The 16,755-nt window shown below is 48.7% G+C and overlaps 1 protein-coding gene across 2 annotated transcripts; it reads left to right on the top strand.

The window, feature by feature from the left end:
* Positions 1-10,302: 10,302 nt before the first annotated feature.
* ACTB (actin beta) lies at positions 10,303-16,079 on the top strand. Of its 2 annotated transcripts, XM_075011150.1 has the most exons (6): positions 10,303-10,459; positions 12,627-12,755; positions 13,066-13,305; positions 13,871-14,309; positions 14,614-14,795; positions 15,377-16,079. In XM_075011150.1, exons 2-6 carry the CDS (start codon positions 12,633-12,635, stop codon positions 15,518-15,520), a joined length of 1,128 nt encoding a protein of 375 aa, XP_074867251.1. In that variant the 5' UTR covers positions 10,303-10,459; positions 12,627-12,632; the 3' UTR covers positions 15,521-16,079. The 2 variants fall into 2 exon arrangements, with proteins under 2 accessions (XP_074867251.1, XP_074867252.1); XM_075011151.1 differs by lacking the exons at positions 10,303-10,459; positions 12,627-12,755 and adding an exon at positions 13,424-13,470 and having other exon boundaries at positions 13,228-13,305.
* The last annotated feature ends 676 nt before the right edge of the window (positions 16,080-16,755 follow it).

Here is a 16,755-nt window from a genome sequence, read left to right as displayed (position 1 = left end):
TGGGCAGCCTGCTAATTGCAGCGATGAAAAGTAGGGCCCGGTGTACAAAGTTTGCTCACCCCTGCTCTAGACCAGCAAGGGGCGGACCAGACTTAGAGGAAACAAGTGTAAACCTTGAAGAAAGCAAGTGCTGTGCTCACTCAACAGTGATCTTCTCTGGCTAGTTGCAGAGCCGAGCTGACTGGAGTCCAGTCTGGGAGGGGCTGCTAAGGATTGAAATGTGGGGGACAGCAAGTAATGGTATTCCCTGAGATCTAACTATGTTACGGTGAGAATCTCTCATACGCATTTAAAACCCCACCTTTATTCTGAACAGGGATGAAGACAGAAACATGCACAAAGGGGATTCCTCTCCTATGAGAGTGCTGCTGTCCAGAGCTGGGTGAATGGCTGTAGCATTTGACCAAGCATTCCTTGGTGCCCATTTTTATCAATGAACTGGAATAAGGGGTAAACAGCAGAGTGATGAAATTCACAGATGGTGCTGACATGAGAGACAGGCCGAACACCAAAGACCTCAGAGAAGCTGTGATAAGAGGCCTAGAGAGATTAGAAAGGGAGGGCAGTGAGTGACAAAGTGAGATTCAGATGGGAAAAACACAAGCTCTTACGTTAGGGGAGGTTAACACAAATGCAGAGAACCTGCTTTCATATGGGTGTAAATCAGGAGTGACTCTGGAGTGAAACAGCTTTGAGTGAAAGACTGGTCAGCCCAGCTCTTACATGGCTGTTTCTACACATGCCACTTTCTTTCTCAGGGAAGAAAATTTTGGGGAGGAAAGGGCCTCCGGAAGAAGGACTTCTTTCTGGAAGACCCCCCCGGGGGCCACGCTTCTACACGGCATTTTGGAGTCCAGAAGAACGTCTTTCAGACTCCAAATCATGTGACCTTGTGCTAATGAGGCATGGGGAATTTGCATCCGTGCCTCATTAGCATATTTCAGCCATTTATTAGCATGTGTAGAAACAGCCTATGGGAAAAAGAAACCCGGGAGGCCTTACTGGTGAAAGACACACAAGATGGAGGATTGTGAGTTAAACACAACTTGCAAATGTGTTATTGCAGCTAAAAGGCCAAAGCAATTTTGGGCTGCAGTGAGAGTACACGCCTGTCCATGTAGAAGTGTCAGGTCCCAGAGGGGAAAGTCCCTCCAGCATGGAAGGGTAACTGCTATATCTCATTACCACAAAGATGCTGAGCAGTCGGGGTGACTTCTCAGAGGACCATTATGAGGCAGAGATGTTTGAAAATATAAAGTGATGTCTCCGGGGAATGACGATAGTCTACAAATACTAGAAGGGTGACAGAGAGGTAGAATTCATTCTTCCCCAGGGAATGAATGGGCCCAGAGCAGATATTAGGTATCTGCATATACGTAAACCTGTCAGAGAGCACTTCAGTGGACTGGGCCATTCTGCTAAAGACCTGAGAATATGCGTCCTACAACAAAGAGACTTCAACAGCAGATTGCAAAGGGAGACGTGTGAACTGGAGTTCATGCTCGAATTCGATACATTGACTCTTGGCCTTGATAGAGATTGCAATTACCTCACGCATTACAAAGACAAGTATCAGAGGGGTAGCCATGTTAGTCTGTATCTGTAAAAACAAGAAGTCCTGCAGCACCTTATAGACTAACAGATATTTTAGAGCATCAGATTGCATGCACCTGACGAAGCGGGTCTTTGCTCACGACAGCTTCTGCTCCAAAATATCTGTTAGTCTCTAAGGTGCCACAGGACTTCTTGTTGTTATTCCAAAGACAGTCTCCCTACCTTTGATATTCGTAATGATCTCAGGCAGGACACTTAGTATGTCATACCCCTCCTCTACCCCGATCAATTCTATATATCTGACTTGTCAGTTTTTATTTCAATTTTTTTTTTGGAGCTCTGTATTAGAAAACTGTCAGTTCTGTATTGGAAATGGTATCTGTCCAGATCTGAGGAAGTGGGTCTGCCCCATGAAAGCTCATCACCTAATAAATTATGTTGTTAGTTTTTAAAGTGCCACATGACTGCGCCTTTGTTTTATTAAAATACTAGAAAGGAAGGAATTGTCTGGGGTGGCACAAGGGAGACAATGAAATTAATAAAGAAAAATGTGAAATGAATAAGGAAAAATTAATGAAAAGAAAAAGCTTCAGACCAGAGAGACTTCTTAAGTCTATACTAGGGAAGTAAGTCAACTTCAGATACCCAATTCTAACTATGGTATTTGCGCAGCTAGAATCGACATATCAGAATTCACTTACTGCCCTAGTGTAGTCCAAACCTCTTTAGCTTCGTGCAATAGCTGGAGTACAGGGGTCCACAGCCAAACCCAGAGAGGTTGATTTTGCTGCATCTTAAGCAGACGTCCAAAATTGAACTCCGGGAGGTCGACCGCAGCACGTTACTCTTCTGGTGAGTGTAGCTGTGCCCTTAGACTATTAAACAGTCTCCCCTAGGGGTGCAGTGGAGGTCCCAGTGCCTGCGACATTCCAAAGAGGTGGAACAAACGTGTCAGAGATGCACTGTAGGGAATAATCCCACTCTGGCCTAAGTGACGTGACCTATCCTATCTCCAGTGTCTATGGGCCGAACCCTGATGTCCTTGCTGAGCTGCCCATTGAAGTCAACAGCAGTTTTGCTGGCCAGACTAAGGACTAATAAAGTAGGAACTCATAATCTGGGGCTGTAATTCTGTGAACTAAGATGTCATGGGTTGGGCCTTCCCTTCCGTAGAGGGAAAAACCTATCTTAGAACACGGTCTTTGGGGGGATTTTATCAGAAACCCACTAGTTAAGTTCAAAACTTTCCGTGTGTTGCTTAGCATCTTTTGGCTCAGAGTCACCTTCTCTCTTCCTCATTGTGGGCAGAGGGTGGAAAGTGAGAGAGAGACAGAGAGAGAGACTGAACATCAGCGTAGGGAAGGGGTGAGGGGAGGACTCCAGAATGTGTCTGCTCAGAAGGGAATGGGGTACTAGAACAAGTCCTTCTCGTGCCACCTTCTGTCAGTAACCCTCTGCAAAGGTTTGGGAGAGGAAGAGTCTCACGGAGTTCTTGCAGGAGACACACCTTCCTTTGGGCTCCTGAATGTGGGCCTGAGTATAGGGAACAGCAAGAGAGGTTGGAACTCACTCTCAGGGATGTCCCAAAAAACAAGCTGTCCTGTAGCACCTTCAATACCAACAATTGTATTTATTAGGTAATGCGCTATGGTGGGTAAGACCCACTTCCCCAGATATGTGTCCCTCAGGGATGTGTCTCTCACATAGTCAACCGGAAGGTTTCGTGGAGGCACTAGACGGTGGGGAGGCAGGGGGGAGTGTGATGTGGAGGTTGCACAAAGGCGAATGGGCGGAGCTCATGATGTGGGAATGCAAGAGACCAGCTGAAAACAAGGTTGATGCTGTCTCCTGTGGCTGCCCTGGGGTGAAATTTCTTTCTAAAAGAGCAAGAGATGGGGATGAAATCAGAGCCGGGGACTATCGTTACGGAGAACTAGGCCCCGGCCGTATCAAGCACAGCAGGGCACAGAGCAGCCTCCTACAGATGATTTCACTGTGAGCCAGGGAGATGTGAACAAGGCAGAGCAGGCCAAAGGAGAGGCAACGAAAAGTGAACTAAAACAAAGCCTACATTTATGGTTTCCCGAGGCCTGCCCTGGGGGGGAACTTGTGCCTTCAAATGCCACTTTGACTGCCATTAACTTCTTCTGTTATTTAACCTGTATTTTCTCCTGGCTTCTCAAATCAGAACCTCTCTGATGTCAAGGGACTGAGTGGCTGCACATAGACAGGTGAGTCCCTTTTCCCAAAGAATAACAAAATCCCAGAGTAACAGACAGCCATGTTAGTCTACGTTCTATCAAAATGAAAAAGTAGTCCAGTAGCACTTGAAAAACTAACAAAATAATTGCTTAGGTGGTGAGCTTTCGTGGGATAGACCCACTTCTGCAGATCAGTAGGGCTATGGTTTGAAGAAGTGGGTCTATCCTACAAAAGCTCACCACATAATAAATTATTTTGTTAGTCTGTAAAGTGCTACCGGCCTGCTTTTTCGCTTTGATAAAATCCCAGAGTGAATGGGAGTGGGAAACTGAGGCCCTGTTGCCCCACATCCAGTTTCAAATTGTGGCTGGGCCATTGCTATATACTTAAACTCACCCTTGAAAATGATCCCCCTCCTCCCCTCTGTGTTACTCCCTTGCAGATGCTGATCCGGCCAAGCAATCTAGCTCAAGTGCAATCAGAACCACCTGTGGACTTTTGCACCAGCCAGCATGGTGGGAGGTGCAGAGCAGAAAGGGAGTCTTTACACGCACACTGCACTCAATGGTGGAGATGTAAACGATTATGCAATGGAGACTCAGACCCCAAGACTCTGCTCTGGCCTGCTGTGTGCATCACATTGGGTTTGCCTGGTCTCTTCTGGTTGGTTTCCTATGCCACACCCATCGCCATGGCAGAAGGGCAGCTTGGACGTGTCCCAAAAAGATATTGGGTTCATTTATGTGCTAGTTGATATTAACCTGTCATCTCTCACCAGTCTGTTCCTCGGCAAGTTGCACTCTGTAAGACCACATTTGGCAGAACATGTGATACTAGTCCGTCAGGTGTGGAGAGGACCAGAGTTCCCTGGAAGCTAGGAGCTTAGGCAGCTGCCCAGAAGAGATTCAAATGCTGCCCAACTGATCAGTAGAGTTGCCACAGCCGGCAGTATGTGTTTTTATTGGTGGTGTACAGCTGCACATGCCTTGGTGCACATACAATATTTATTCTGCACACAGATGGAAGTAACTGGAGGGAACGTGGCTCACAGGACTGCTGGGTGGGAGGCTTAGAGAAGGAGCATTATGAATATTGGAGAGGACTTGCTATCTGTCTCTGATCAGCAGCCTCATTAAAGAATGCACTTCATATTCAGGAGACTTGAACCCTGGTTTTTCTCTGCCTCAAAGTAAATGACAGAAGCCGTGCTGCAAACTACTTATGATGGGCCTAATCCTGCGGTCCTCGTGCAAGCAAATTTCCCACTGTTTGAAAAGGTTTAGAAGGTTCAAGGGCTTTGCTATTGTTTTCCCAGTGATTCCAAACTGCTTTCCGATTTCCTCCAATATTCCTGAAATATCGGTGAGTCTATCTGACAGGTAATTCCCCTTCCCTCTAATGATTCCACTTACATCTGCCATCCCCCATCCAGGCTCAAATGCAGTGGGGAAGGGAACAAAGAGTGTTTATGCCCCCAACCCCCATGTCTGGTTTCTCTCCCTTCCTCCTTGCTGGGCTGTGCAGGGAGAGCTGCAGGACATGACAGGGCAACCCAAGGCACCCTGGGAGCTGTAGTTCCTTTGCCAGCTCCCTGCCTAGAGAGCTGGCCCTGGAGCTGGGGAGGGACTACATTTCCTGGCATGCCCTGGGCTAACAGCAAAAGGGAAGGGGACAAATATTTTGGAACATTGTTTTTCACTGACAATATTACAGCAAGACCCCAGAAGGTGATTTCTATAAAACCTTTATGACTACATACATTTTAGCATGTTCTGACAAAATCATTTCACTACTCACTGTTTACACTCAAATTTTTCATTGACGCCTCCTATGCACACTCATTGCCTGGCTATTTTGAACTCCTCCGTATTAAAAAAAAACTGCAGTCCACATTTACAAACCAAGCACACACCCACCCCCAGGAAATTCCTGTGTTCCGGCCTGCGCTCAGACTCTTCCCTCTCTGCCTGCCTCCCCAAAGACCGGAGGGGCGGGGAGGCTTGACAGCTCCTTTGTTCAGTTCCTTTGCACTGCTGATGAATGGCATCTGGCCCCCGCTGATTGACACACTTCTTATCTAAGGATTCTTTCACTTGCCTCTTATGAATCCTGATGTTTCTAGTGCCTCCTTAACATTTGTCTCCCTGAGCCCTTTGCTCCTTTCATCCTTGGTTGCTGAGATCTGCAACAAAGCAGATGTTGACCATGTTGACCATGTCAGCCTCCTTCATGGCTCCTATTATTGGAACTCTGGTTACCTTTCCCCAACAAATTGCACAGAATTTTCTGGCCTCTTATCAACATTCCCATGTAACCTTTCCCCTTGCCTCATTTTACCCCTTGGCAGCCATCATTCATCCAGGCTTTGGAACATCTAGTATTTGCCACATAATCTTCATAATAATATTACCCACGCAGCCTTTTTCAAGTGGTGCGTTAATTAATTACGCCCTTCACTGGCTGGAAATTGTCCAATTAACCCCATTTTAGAGATGAGGAAGCTGAGTTGCAGAGAGGTTCCACGACTTCCCTAAAGTCACGGAGAAAGTCAATGGCAAAGTCAGGATTTGAGCTCAGGAGTCCTTGGGTCCTATGCTCAGTCCCCTCTTTCCCCTTTACACCCATCCTTAAGGAAATCTCTGATGTTTTCAAGTATCCTTTATGTCATTCCTTATAGCTGGACATTTTTGGCAAGGTGCTTTTGCACTTACCGGGCTGTATTCTGTGTGTTCATAAGAAGAGACATGGGGTATGTTCGTTATCATTGCAAGTTGAGTGCCTTTTTGCACATGAATATGATCACACTATCATGTAAGACCCCACCCAGAGTGCATACACCAGTGATCCATTGTGTCTTATGGGTCTCCTGTCACAGTGCATGTCCATAGTGTCCCTGTGCAAGGGATGTGGTTGTCAGGTTCATGTGGCACATGCATACTCCTTCAGGCAGGCTGTTGGTACCATATGGGTCCTCCTGGACAGGGCATACGCAGTGTGAACCTTCAGAGCCAAACAAAGCCAGTGCAGACCTAGGGAACCCTTGCATTGCTAACAAAGGCACAAAGGGCCAAACTCAGTTTTCTATTAAACTAGTGTAAATCTGGAGGTGCTCCACTCACTGCTGTGGAATTACTCTGGATTTGCACCTATGAAGCTGAGGTCAGACTCTGGTCCAACTCTTCTACTGGGCAACGTGGGTCAAAGATAGTACAGAGTTTGGAAAAGAGGATCAGTCATGTGGCAGAGTCCAGGTGCTTCTCACATCTATGACATGAGGATAGCCACATCTTAACTCCCCACTTTCTCGTGCCCATGGTCAGAGGGGTACCATGCTTACTGGTGGCACCTGCTGCAGTTTTCCTGGTTTTACCTGGAATGGACACGGTCTTCTTCACCTGTACCATAAATAAAGTACTCTCAGTGAACAAGGGGCTCCCAAGCACTGAGAATCTCGGGGCAATATTATCTGTTTACCAGGAACTCAAGCTGGCTTACGATTGATTTTCTCCTGGCTGTCACACCCTTGACACGACTAATACACACTTGTGGTTTGGGTTCACCAATGTTACAATTCTACTTTGGTATCTCCGGCTGCTCTCTGGACAGCTCAGCACTAAGTCACAGGCAGAAGAAAGGAACCAAGGCTCTTCCCAACTCCTCTGAGAATCCTGCAGGATGCTGGCTCCATACAGAGCTACCACTGGATGCAGGGAAACAAAATTCTGACCCAATCCGTAAATGATTTGTTCTGTCCTATAGTATTTCCCCCAGAGGCAAGTACAGAGCTCTGTCTGGAATGCATTTACACCATTTCTCCGCTGATTGTCCCTTTCTTGTTCCACATGCCAGAAGATACAGCTCACCTGCTGAGATAACATACTTGTCCCTCCCCCAAAAAACACAGCGTGCAGGATCAACGTTAAATGGCCAGAATGGTGATTCCATTCAGGCCTCCTGTTTGTAGAATGAAACTCTCTCATCTTCACTGAGCCACTGTTGCAGTGCAGCCTTATGGGTACAGCTTTTGAAAGTTCAACTTGTGCCCTGAGGGTGGAATTCACAAAGGCCATGCACACCTTTACTCAGCCTTACCCGCAACAGTTCATCACCTGATCAATGAAATTGTTATTTAAGATGGTACAGGACTGCTTGGGTTTTTTTTTTTTTTTGTGACTCTCCAGACTTACACAGCTACCTCTCTGAGACCATTATTCACTAGAGTGGTCTCCTTGACTTTCCTGTGACAAAGAGTTTTAAAGGAACAGGTTGTAAAATTGTCACCTTCCCATGATGAGGTATCTCATCACTCCACGGTTCCAGCTGCACCTGAACCTCACCAAACCATCTCATCAGAGCCTCGCTCCTTTAGGGCATCCCTGCTAAAAAGTACCACTTAGAGGTGTCTGATAAATAGCACACATTGTTAGCATTTTTTCAGGGGACCTTGTGGTTTAAACCACTGGGATTAAATCTGAAAGGACCTACGTTTAAGTAGTTAACTTGATTAATTTATTAAAGTTTGTACAGTGCTTGGAAAATGCAAAGTGCTGTGTAATTGCTGGGTGCTGTAACTTTTCTGAAGGCCTAGCCTTTATTTTGAAATGATGTTTTACTATAATAATGAAACCCAGAATTGCAGAAACAATACACAGAGGAATGTTCACATCGCTCAATGGAAAAGGAACAAGAACTTCCAAGCTTCAGCTAACTCTAATCCTACAATGACCTGTGTGCCTATGGGTGCATACAGACCTCCATCTGCAGAAAGATCAAGAGCTATGACAGCAACTAAACACTACTCATGTCAGGTCTATGTGATAAACTTATGCTGACATAATGATGTTGTTTGGGGGTATGAAAAATCCACACCCTGGAGCAACGTAGTAATTCTGACCTCACCCCCAGTGCAGACACTGCTATGTTGACCGGAAGGCTGCTCCTGTTGACATATACTACTGTCTTTCATGGAGGTGGATTAATTACTCAGGCTGAAGAAACTCTCCTCTTCACTGAAGGACTATGGTGGTGCAGCATTTGAAATGTCAGCGTAACCCCAGAGGGTGAGATTCACAAAGATGCGTAGGTGCCCAACGCCCACTGTGACCCACAGAGCAGGCGGATCAAGTGCTGGTACCATGGCACGCATTTGCAGCAAATTCGATCTTGTTACAAAGATCACTTACAGGTAAAGCAGTCCAGTAGCACCTTAAAGACTAACAAAATAATTTATGAGGTGATGAGCTTATTCTGTTAGTCTTTAAACTGCTACTGCACTGCTTTTTTGTTTTGATAGTATACAGACTAGCACAGCTTTCTCTCTGTTACCACTCACAGGTAGGTTACCCATAGCAGACACTGGGGGAGCTAAAAGGCCACCTTTACCAATGGGGGAGCAAGAGCAGTGCCATTGAGCCACTGCATTTTGGGGGTGAATTTGCCCCAAAATTCACTTTTAAATTGAAATCTGTGCTGAAGGATTATTCTTCGACTGGTGCCAAAGGCACCTTATCAGTCCATCGTGGGGATGATAGGGTCAGATTTTCCTCTGTCCTGTGGAACTTTTGGTGTTCTTTTCCCAGCCTAAAAGGGCCATAAAGGCAGCAGCTCTGCCCAGGAGGAATACAAGGGGCTTTCCTAGCTAATATAAGCAGGTGTCTACTACACCCTTTCATAGTCTGGGGTGTAGGGGGTATGCCAAGGGCAAAGTTGAGGGTGGGAACCCTGCTACTGAGGCTGCTTTAATTTCACTGTGTGTGTGTGAGTTTGCTGAGGCTGCTAACTTCACTGGTGTGTGTGTGTGTGAGTGTGTGAGTGTGAGAGAGAGAGACGAAGGTCCCTTGGACAGCCCCACAATAAGGCACCTTTGCCTTTAACCTCTTTCCTGCACCGAGGGGCACCTCAGCCAGGCTAGAGAAGTGGCTCTAAGGTCTCTGTCTAGAAGACTTTACCGTTTAAGGGCTCATGCACAGCTGAGTGGCACATGACATCAAAGAAGCCAAGGATATCTTCCCATGGCCTGTCCTGCTCTGTGCAGCATTCGCAGGATCGGACTCCAGATAACCTCTTGCACGCTAGCGTGCCAAGCCGGGGAGGTTATTTGAAGGGGATGCCGCAGGGGCACTGGGCACATGGCACACTCCATCAAGGACGGCCCAGGATGGCTGGGAGGAGATGCAGTAAGACCCCCACCCCTCTCAGGCCCAGCAAACTCCCCTGCCCTGAGCCAGGACAATAGGAGGCCTTTTGCCCCGGAAAGCAGGTGGTAACCGGGCAGGCCGAGCAAGCAGCCCGTTTGGTTATGACCCCAGCCTGCATTGCCACGGCCCTGCGCGTGGGCCCACGCCTGCAAAGGAGCAGACAGGGGACTGCACCCCCAAGCAGCCAGGAGCGGCCCTCCCCCACCCCGCCTGCTTCTCTCCTGCTGCTGCTTTTTTTTTTTTTTTGACGGGGGGAGGAGGAGGGAACTGCTGCAATGTGCAAAGCGGCTCGGGAGAGGGAGCGGCCCGGGCCAATCAGAAGGGCTCTTTCCGAAACTTGCCTTTTATGGCGAAGGCTCTACCGCTCGGGCCCCATAAAACCCGGCACGCGAGGCGGGCTGGAGTAGCTGGGAGCTCCCTCTGCGCGCGCCGTGTCCCCCCTCCCCACTCGCCGGCTGAGTCGCTGCCGCTTTTTGCCCGGGGTTTAAACTTGCAACTTCCCAAAGGTAAGTGCGGGGGAGGGGGCAGGCGCGTCCCCCCTCCCGGAGAGCCCCTTCCCTGTGGGGGGCAGAGAGGGCGGGTTGCGGTTCGGGCCCCCTTCTGGGAGGCAAAGGTTTGGAGTTGATTTAATCACCCCCCACCAGCAATTAGTGGCTTCCCTCTGGCTGCTGGTGCCTGATGCTGGCAGCTGTAAGGGGGTTGCATGGAGAGGCGGTCGTGGGGTTGTTATGTTGCTTCGGTCGTGGCCGGTTTCCGCCCCTTCTTGGGAGCGCCCGTGTGATGTGATGGCTTGGCAAAGCCCGCACCGCCCCGGCCAGCCAGCATGGGGCTGGCCGGCAATCAGGGGCTGGGGTTACACCTGGCCCAGGTGTAAGGGCTGGCTTGGTCGCTTGATGCGCCCCTCCTAGGAGGGCTGGTGGGGTGGTAGGCTAGGCTCAGTGGAGTTTCCATCAACTCACCCGGAGTTTGTTTGGGAGGGGCAGAGAAGGTCTCTCCGGTTGCTGCGGGGCTGTAATCGGCCCTGCCGGGCTGTGTCTAAGAGGATTTGTGGCTCCAATAGAGGGTGGGGGAGGGAGAGAGGTTAAAACTAATCTGCTTTTACCCGGCCTGCAGGGAGGAGGGCGGTGGGTTTGGGTGGGGGGTCAGAGGGGCTTTGGGGGGACTCCTCTCCCCTTTGGAGAAGGGGTTGTCAGAAAGCTGGAGGGGCGGGGGGGAAATCTGAAGGTCTGGCAGGGTGTGACCCCCGAGCGGCTGCTTCCGGTGCTAGAAGCCGGTACTTCTATTGTATCAGCTCAGCACATGTTGGGGGAGGTGGAGGGAGGATCCTCGGCGCAGAAGGGTGGGGAGGGGGGCGGGCATGAGTCAGCCTCCCGGCTCAGAGGCTGCGGGAGGTAGAGAGGCTCTTTGTCTTGCTGAAGGCACCCTGGGTCCTTCCGAGAGGCTCGTCACTTTCCCCCACCAACGCCCACTGAACAGGAATAATGCAGGCCCTCTCTTTTCGGGGTGGGTTCTGAAATGCAGGTGGGGGTGTTATACTGGCAGCTGAGAAAGGGTGGGGTCCCTGTAGATCTAGAGAATGACTGTCTTTAGGTTGGGTGCAGAGAGTAGCCCCTGGCTCTCCCCCTGAAATAGGGGGGTGTCCTCCCTTTTTACCACTGGCTTGGTTTGAAATTCATTTCAAAACTGGGGGGTGCAGTAGCCAAGCTTTCTGCCCCAGACATTGGGGAGAAGGAATTGCATTTCCCAGAGTAACCTTGCTAGGAGGGTGGAGAAGGTGGGGACAGGCACAGGGAGGTGGTACTGACTCACCCCCCCCCCCCCCCCAGCCGATGGATCTGCTTTTCTGATGGTCTCTACTCACTGATCCCAAGCTGGCGTTAGTGACAGTTGGATTACATTGTCTTAAGCTTCTGTGGCACTGGCCACCTTCATCAAGCACTGTGTTCAGGGTTTGGTGGCCTAGAGGGTGGGGAACCTGTAATTACACTTATCCAGCTAATTAAATGGAAAGCAACAGGCTGCCTCCCATTTCAGAATGCCTGTGTGAAAGTTTGTCCTGCAATAGCTTGCATGTCAGGTCTAACTTGTCATAGAGCCAGGGTGCAATCCCGGGAGAGCTGCTTTTGTAAGCAGGGTGTGGGTAACTTCCCCTTTTAACAGCAGCCTCCTCTCAACCTTGTGCTTCAGACACCCTAGCCCTGGTCCCAGGCATACAGGGCGTGGTCACAGCCAGATGCCTCATTTGAAAAGGGAGGTGGGAGTGGCTTGTCTAATCAGTCCTCCAAAAGCTGGCTGCAAGAAGCCAGCAGGGGACTGCAAAGCTAGCTCTAACCATTACCTTTTATGGTAATAATGTGAGACTAGAGTAGGGACTTCCTTTGTCCTGCTTCTATGCAGAAGCAAAATATGTGGTGCTCTGCACCCTCTAGTGGCTGGAAGGGAGAGGTTCAGCCACTCACAAACAGGAAGCTAGAAGGGAAATGGGTGGGGAAGGCCCTTGTGTCTGCATGCTCTGAAGCAAATGGCTTAACCTTACTGGGGGTTTCCTCCCAAACTATGAGGCAATTACAGGTTTTCACCAGAAATCATATGTGGATATTTGCAGTAAACCAAAGCGAAACCTCCCACCCAGCTCTAATCGAGTTTGCTGATGCTGTCTCCTTTTTGTTACAGTTCGCCATGGATGATGACATTGCTGCACTCGTTGTTGACAATGGCTCCGGCATGTGCAAAGCCGGTTTTGCTGGGGATGATGCCCCTCGTGCTGTCTTTCCATCCATTGTTGGTCGCCCCAGACATCAGGTAGGTAATGAAATGGCACTTTGCCTCTGTCAGGTCAGAAGGAAAGGCTGCATTTGTGTGCGAGATGCTAGAACCCCATTAGCGCTGAAGGAGTAAAACATCTGGGTTTGTTCTCCTTTCAGCCAGGAAAATGCCCCCTTTCTTGGGGTGGGGAAGCTGTGTAGCTAAGGGACTGGTTGCTTAGGCCTTTGGTAAGGCATTATGGACATCTCAAGGCAAAATGCAACAGACCCAGTCTTTAGTCAATCAGTGGATGGGTCTTAGGGACTACAATTCTGAGAACTTGATCCACCAACTTTTCTCCTTACAGGGTGTGATGGTTGGCATGGGCCAGAAAGACAGCTATGTTGGTGATGAAGCCCAAAGTAAAAGAGGTATCCTGACCCTGAAGTACCCTATTGAACATGGTATTGTCACCAACTGGGATGACATGGAGAAGATCTGGCACCACACCTTCTACAATGAGCTCAGAGTTGCCCCTGAAGAGCACCCTGTGTTGCTTACAGAGGCGCCCCTGAACCCCAAAGCAAACAGAGAAAAGATGACACAGGTGTGTTAAGATGGCTTTGGTCTCCATCCTCTAGCCTTTGGCTCCAGCTGAATGAGAGCCTCTGGCCAACATTCCTCCTTGCGGGCCTTCATCTTTTTCCTTTTGCCGTCCTTTACAGGGTTTTCCTTTCCTGACCTGAGTCTTCTCTTTGCTGGATCTTGACAGGTTTTATTTGCTCTTCCTAAGCTGGTCTCCTCTTGCTGACTTTACACTAGCAACTTGTCTAATTGCCGTTTCTAATTATACTAACCCATTCACTGCCCTGAGTGACTGACCAAGCTTTCTAGAGCTTGTGAGAAAGCTTTGAGGCATAAGTAGCTGCAGTTGCTGTGTTGCAGCTGGGCTAGTCTGCCATCCACTCTCCTTCAATGTATTGAGCTTGGGTTGGTGGTTTTGCTGTGAGCTCAGAGCTGGTTGGTACAGTCCTCCTCCCATTCCGGAAGGCCAAATCTTGAGGCTGTAGAGAGCTACTCTACAGCATAAGGACCTTTTGCATGACTTGCCACAAACTCTTGCGAAGGGAGGCTTTCACCTGTCAACTTAATCTCCTCTTGTCTGTCCACAGATCATGTTTGAGACCTTTAACACCCCAGCCATGTACGTAGCCATTCAGGCTGTGTTGTCCCTGTACGCCTCTGGTCGCACCACTGGTATTGTGATGGACTCTGGTGATGGTGTCACCCACACTGTGCCCATCTATGAAGGCTATGCCCTCCCCCATGCTATCCTCCGTCTGGATCTGGCTGGCCGTGATCTGACGGACTACCTCATGAAGATCTTGACAGAGAGAGGCTACAGCTTCACCACCACAGCTGAAAGGGAAATCGTGCGTGACATCAAGGAAAAGCTCTGCTATGTTGCTCTGGACTTCGAACAGGAGATGGCCACTGCTGCCTCCAGCTCTTCCCTAGAGAAGAGCTATGAACTGCCTGATGGTCAGGTGATCACCATTGGCAATGAGAGGTTCAGGTGCCCAGAAGCCCTCTTCCAGCCATCTTTCTTGGGTAAGTAGATTCTTGTGGGAGTCTTCCTGTCCTGTTGTAGAGGTGAAATCCCCTTCTGGTGACTTCAATGGCACATGTTGCCTGAACCCTCATGGAGACAGTCTTCCAACCTCCTGTTTCCAGGAGGTCCAGAAAAATTGAAGTGTGAAGACAAGCACATGAGCTCTTGGTTGAAGGCTAGAAGGAATACTCAGCTCCTATGGGTGCTGGATTCCACAGGATCTATTAATTAGTGGATTTTGTGGGGAGTTGTGGTGATGTTCTTTGCTGTCTCACTCAACTGACTGCTGGTTCCTTCTGGCAGGTATGGAATCCTGTGGCATCCATGAAACTACCTTCAATTCAATCATGAAGTGCGATGTGGATATCCGTAAAGACCTGTATGCCAACACTGTGCTGTCTGGTGGTACCACCATGTACCCTGGCATTGCTGACAGAATGCAGAAGGAGATCACAGCCCTGGCACCCAGCACAATGAAAATTAAGGTATGTGGGAGATACCAGAATGCCTGCTTCATGTTCCACAAGTAGGTGGGGCTTGGGGTTATCCTGACTTTGAATTAAGTACCAGGGATGAAAGAAGCCAAAATGGAAATCCTGGACACAGTAGGGTAATGGGCATTGATAGCTGTTCTCAACTTCAGGGGTAGTACCAACATCACCTTACAGCCTAGTCACAAATGTGCCGATGACCACTCCCTAAATTGGGATTATACATGAGATGTTGCTGCCCAGATTTAAGTAACGTGGTGGTGGCTAGTGTTTGGCTTGCAGAAGGCATGCAATTTGCAAAAGAACTCTGAAGCTGTTCCCTCTGTGTCCATGTGCAGAATAGACTTCAATGCACCTTGAGGCATCTCAGTGCACCACCAATAGGAAAACCTAGCTGCTAATCAACTTGGTGGCACTTGAGTCTCCTCTGGGTGGGTTCACAAGCATGCAGCTTACGGGGGGCACTGCTCCAAAGGGTTGTCTGTTAGTGTTTATCACAGTTTGGGCTCTAGCTGGAACAGGGTCAGTGGCATTTGTCAGATGTTCACCAGCATCTAATTCTCTGTCTCCCACAGATTATTGCTCCCCCTGAGCGCAAGTACTCTGTCTGGATTGGTGGCTCCATCCTTGCCTCCCTGTCCACCTTCCAGCAGATGTGGATCAGCAAGCAGGAGTATGATGAATCTGGACCCTCCATCGTCCACCGCAAATGCTTCTAAAAATCAGACTGTTAATCACATCCCACCTTTTTGACGAAACCCATAATTGCGCATAAAACCAGATGAGATTGGCATGGCTTTATTTGTTTTTTTGGCGCTTGACTCAGGATTTAAAAACTGGAACGGTGAAGGTGTGACAGCAGCAGTCTTAACATGTCGGAGCGAATGTCCCCAAAGTTCTACGATGCATCTGAGGACTTTGATTGTACATTTGTTTTTAATAGTCATTCCAAATATTGCATAATGCATTGTCCACAGGAAGTTACTTGCCTCCGTGGAGGCAGCAGCCCAGCTCGAAGGAACTAATGCCACAACTGGCATTAGAATATTGCTTGTCAGTAAATGATGTAACCCAGCAAGTGTCTTTGTATCTGCCGCCTTAAAACAAAACACACTTGATCCTTGTCAAGCAAATGGGCTGTGTTCCCCAATGATGTATGTGAATGAAGGCTTTATGGTGCCCCTTGAGTCCCATGAGAAGTGGTGCCGGTATGTGTGGGAGGGAAGGGCTACCTGTACACTGACTAAGACCAGTTCAAATAAAAGTGCACACAATAGAGCCTTGGCTGGTGGTGACTCTTTTCTTTCTTTGCTGTGCATACAGATCACTTGGGGTGGGGGGGGGAAGGTGTGTTGTAGGAGAGCCTATACTTGCCTGGTTGGGGAAAGCTTTTAAGCACAGGATGTAAGGCCCAAGCACTAGCTGCACCCCATACTGCATTAATAGCATTCTTGGACTGATGCTCAATTAGGAGGCTGGACCTGAAGTTAACCAAATGATTCCCAGCTGTTAGATGGCACTTGTGCTAAAGCAAGTGCCCCTCACTGGTGACAAGCTGTCCTCTTGCCGTGCTCCTGGAGCAAGGGGGTCAGTAACAAAATAGCTATTTTTTTCCAATTTACATGATTAAGAGCTGCAGTTTGTGAATACAAGATGGTCCTTAGTAGCCAACTATCTCTGTAATGCCCTGTTTTAAGAACAGTGCACCCATTTCTAATGGGATACATTTTGACTGTAGCATGTTCAGACTTACACACTTTTTTCAGTGCCATCTTAAAGAGGTGCAGGTACTCAGCCAGCTCCCTTCCCACTGCAACCACTCCTGGGGCTGCTGAGGGGCCAGTAGTGCCACAGTAAGAACACTGCATATTCTATTTCCATGCTTTGTACAATGCTGTTTTCCTGACACTGACCAATTACCAAAAATCAGGAGGTGGGGCTTTATTTTGTTTCC

This window comes from Carettochelys insculpta, chromosome 16 (assembly GCF_033958435.1).
Source record: "Carettochelys insculpta isolate YL-2023 chromosome 16, ASM3395843v1, whole genome shotgun sequence".
NCBI classification, from domain to species: domain Eukaryota; kingdom Metazoa; phylum Chordata; order Testudines; family Carettochelyidae; genus Carettochelys; species Carettochelys insculpta.
The sequence above is the reverse complement of the archived record's forward strand: the minus strand, read 5'-3'. Positions and strand labels throughout refer to the sequence as shown.

Excerpts from the sequence above, each read along its gene's own strand:
- ACTB (XM_075011150.1), top strand. The coding sequence starts at position 12,633 with ATGGATGATGACATTGCTGCACTCGTTGTTGACAATGGCTCCGGCATG. Across the intron at positions 13,306-13,870 it reads ACAGAGAAAAGATGACACAG|ATCATGTTTGAGACCTTTAA; the intron begins GTGTGTTAAGAT and ends GTCTGTCCACAG. Across the intron at positions 14,310-14,613 it reads CTTCCAGCCATCTTTCTTGG|GTATGGAATCCTGTGGCATC; the intron begins GTAAGTAGATTC and ends TCCTTCTGGCAG.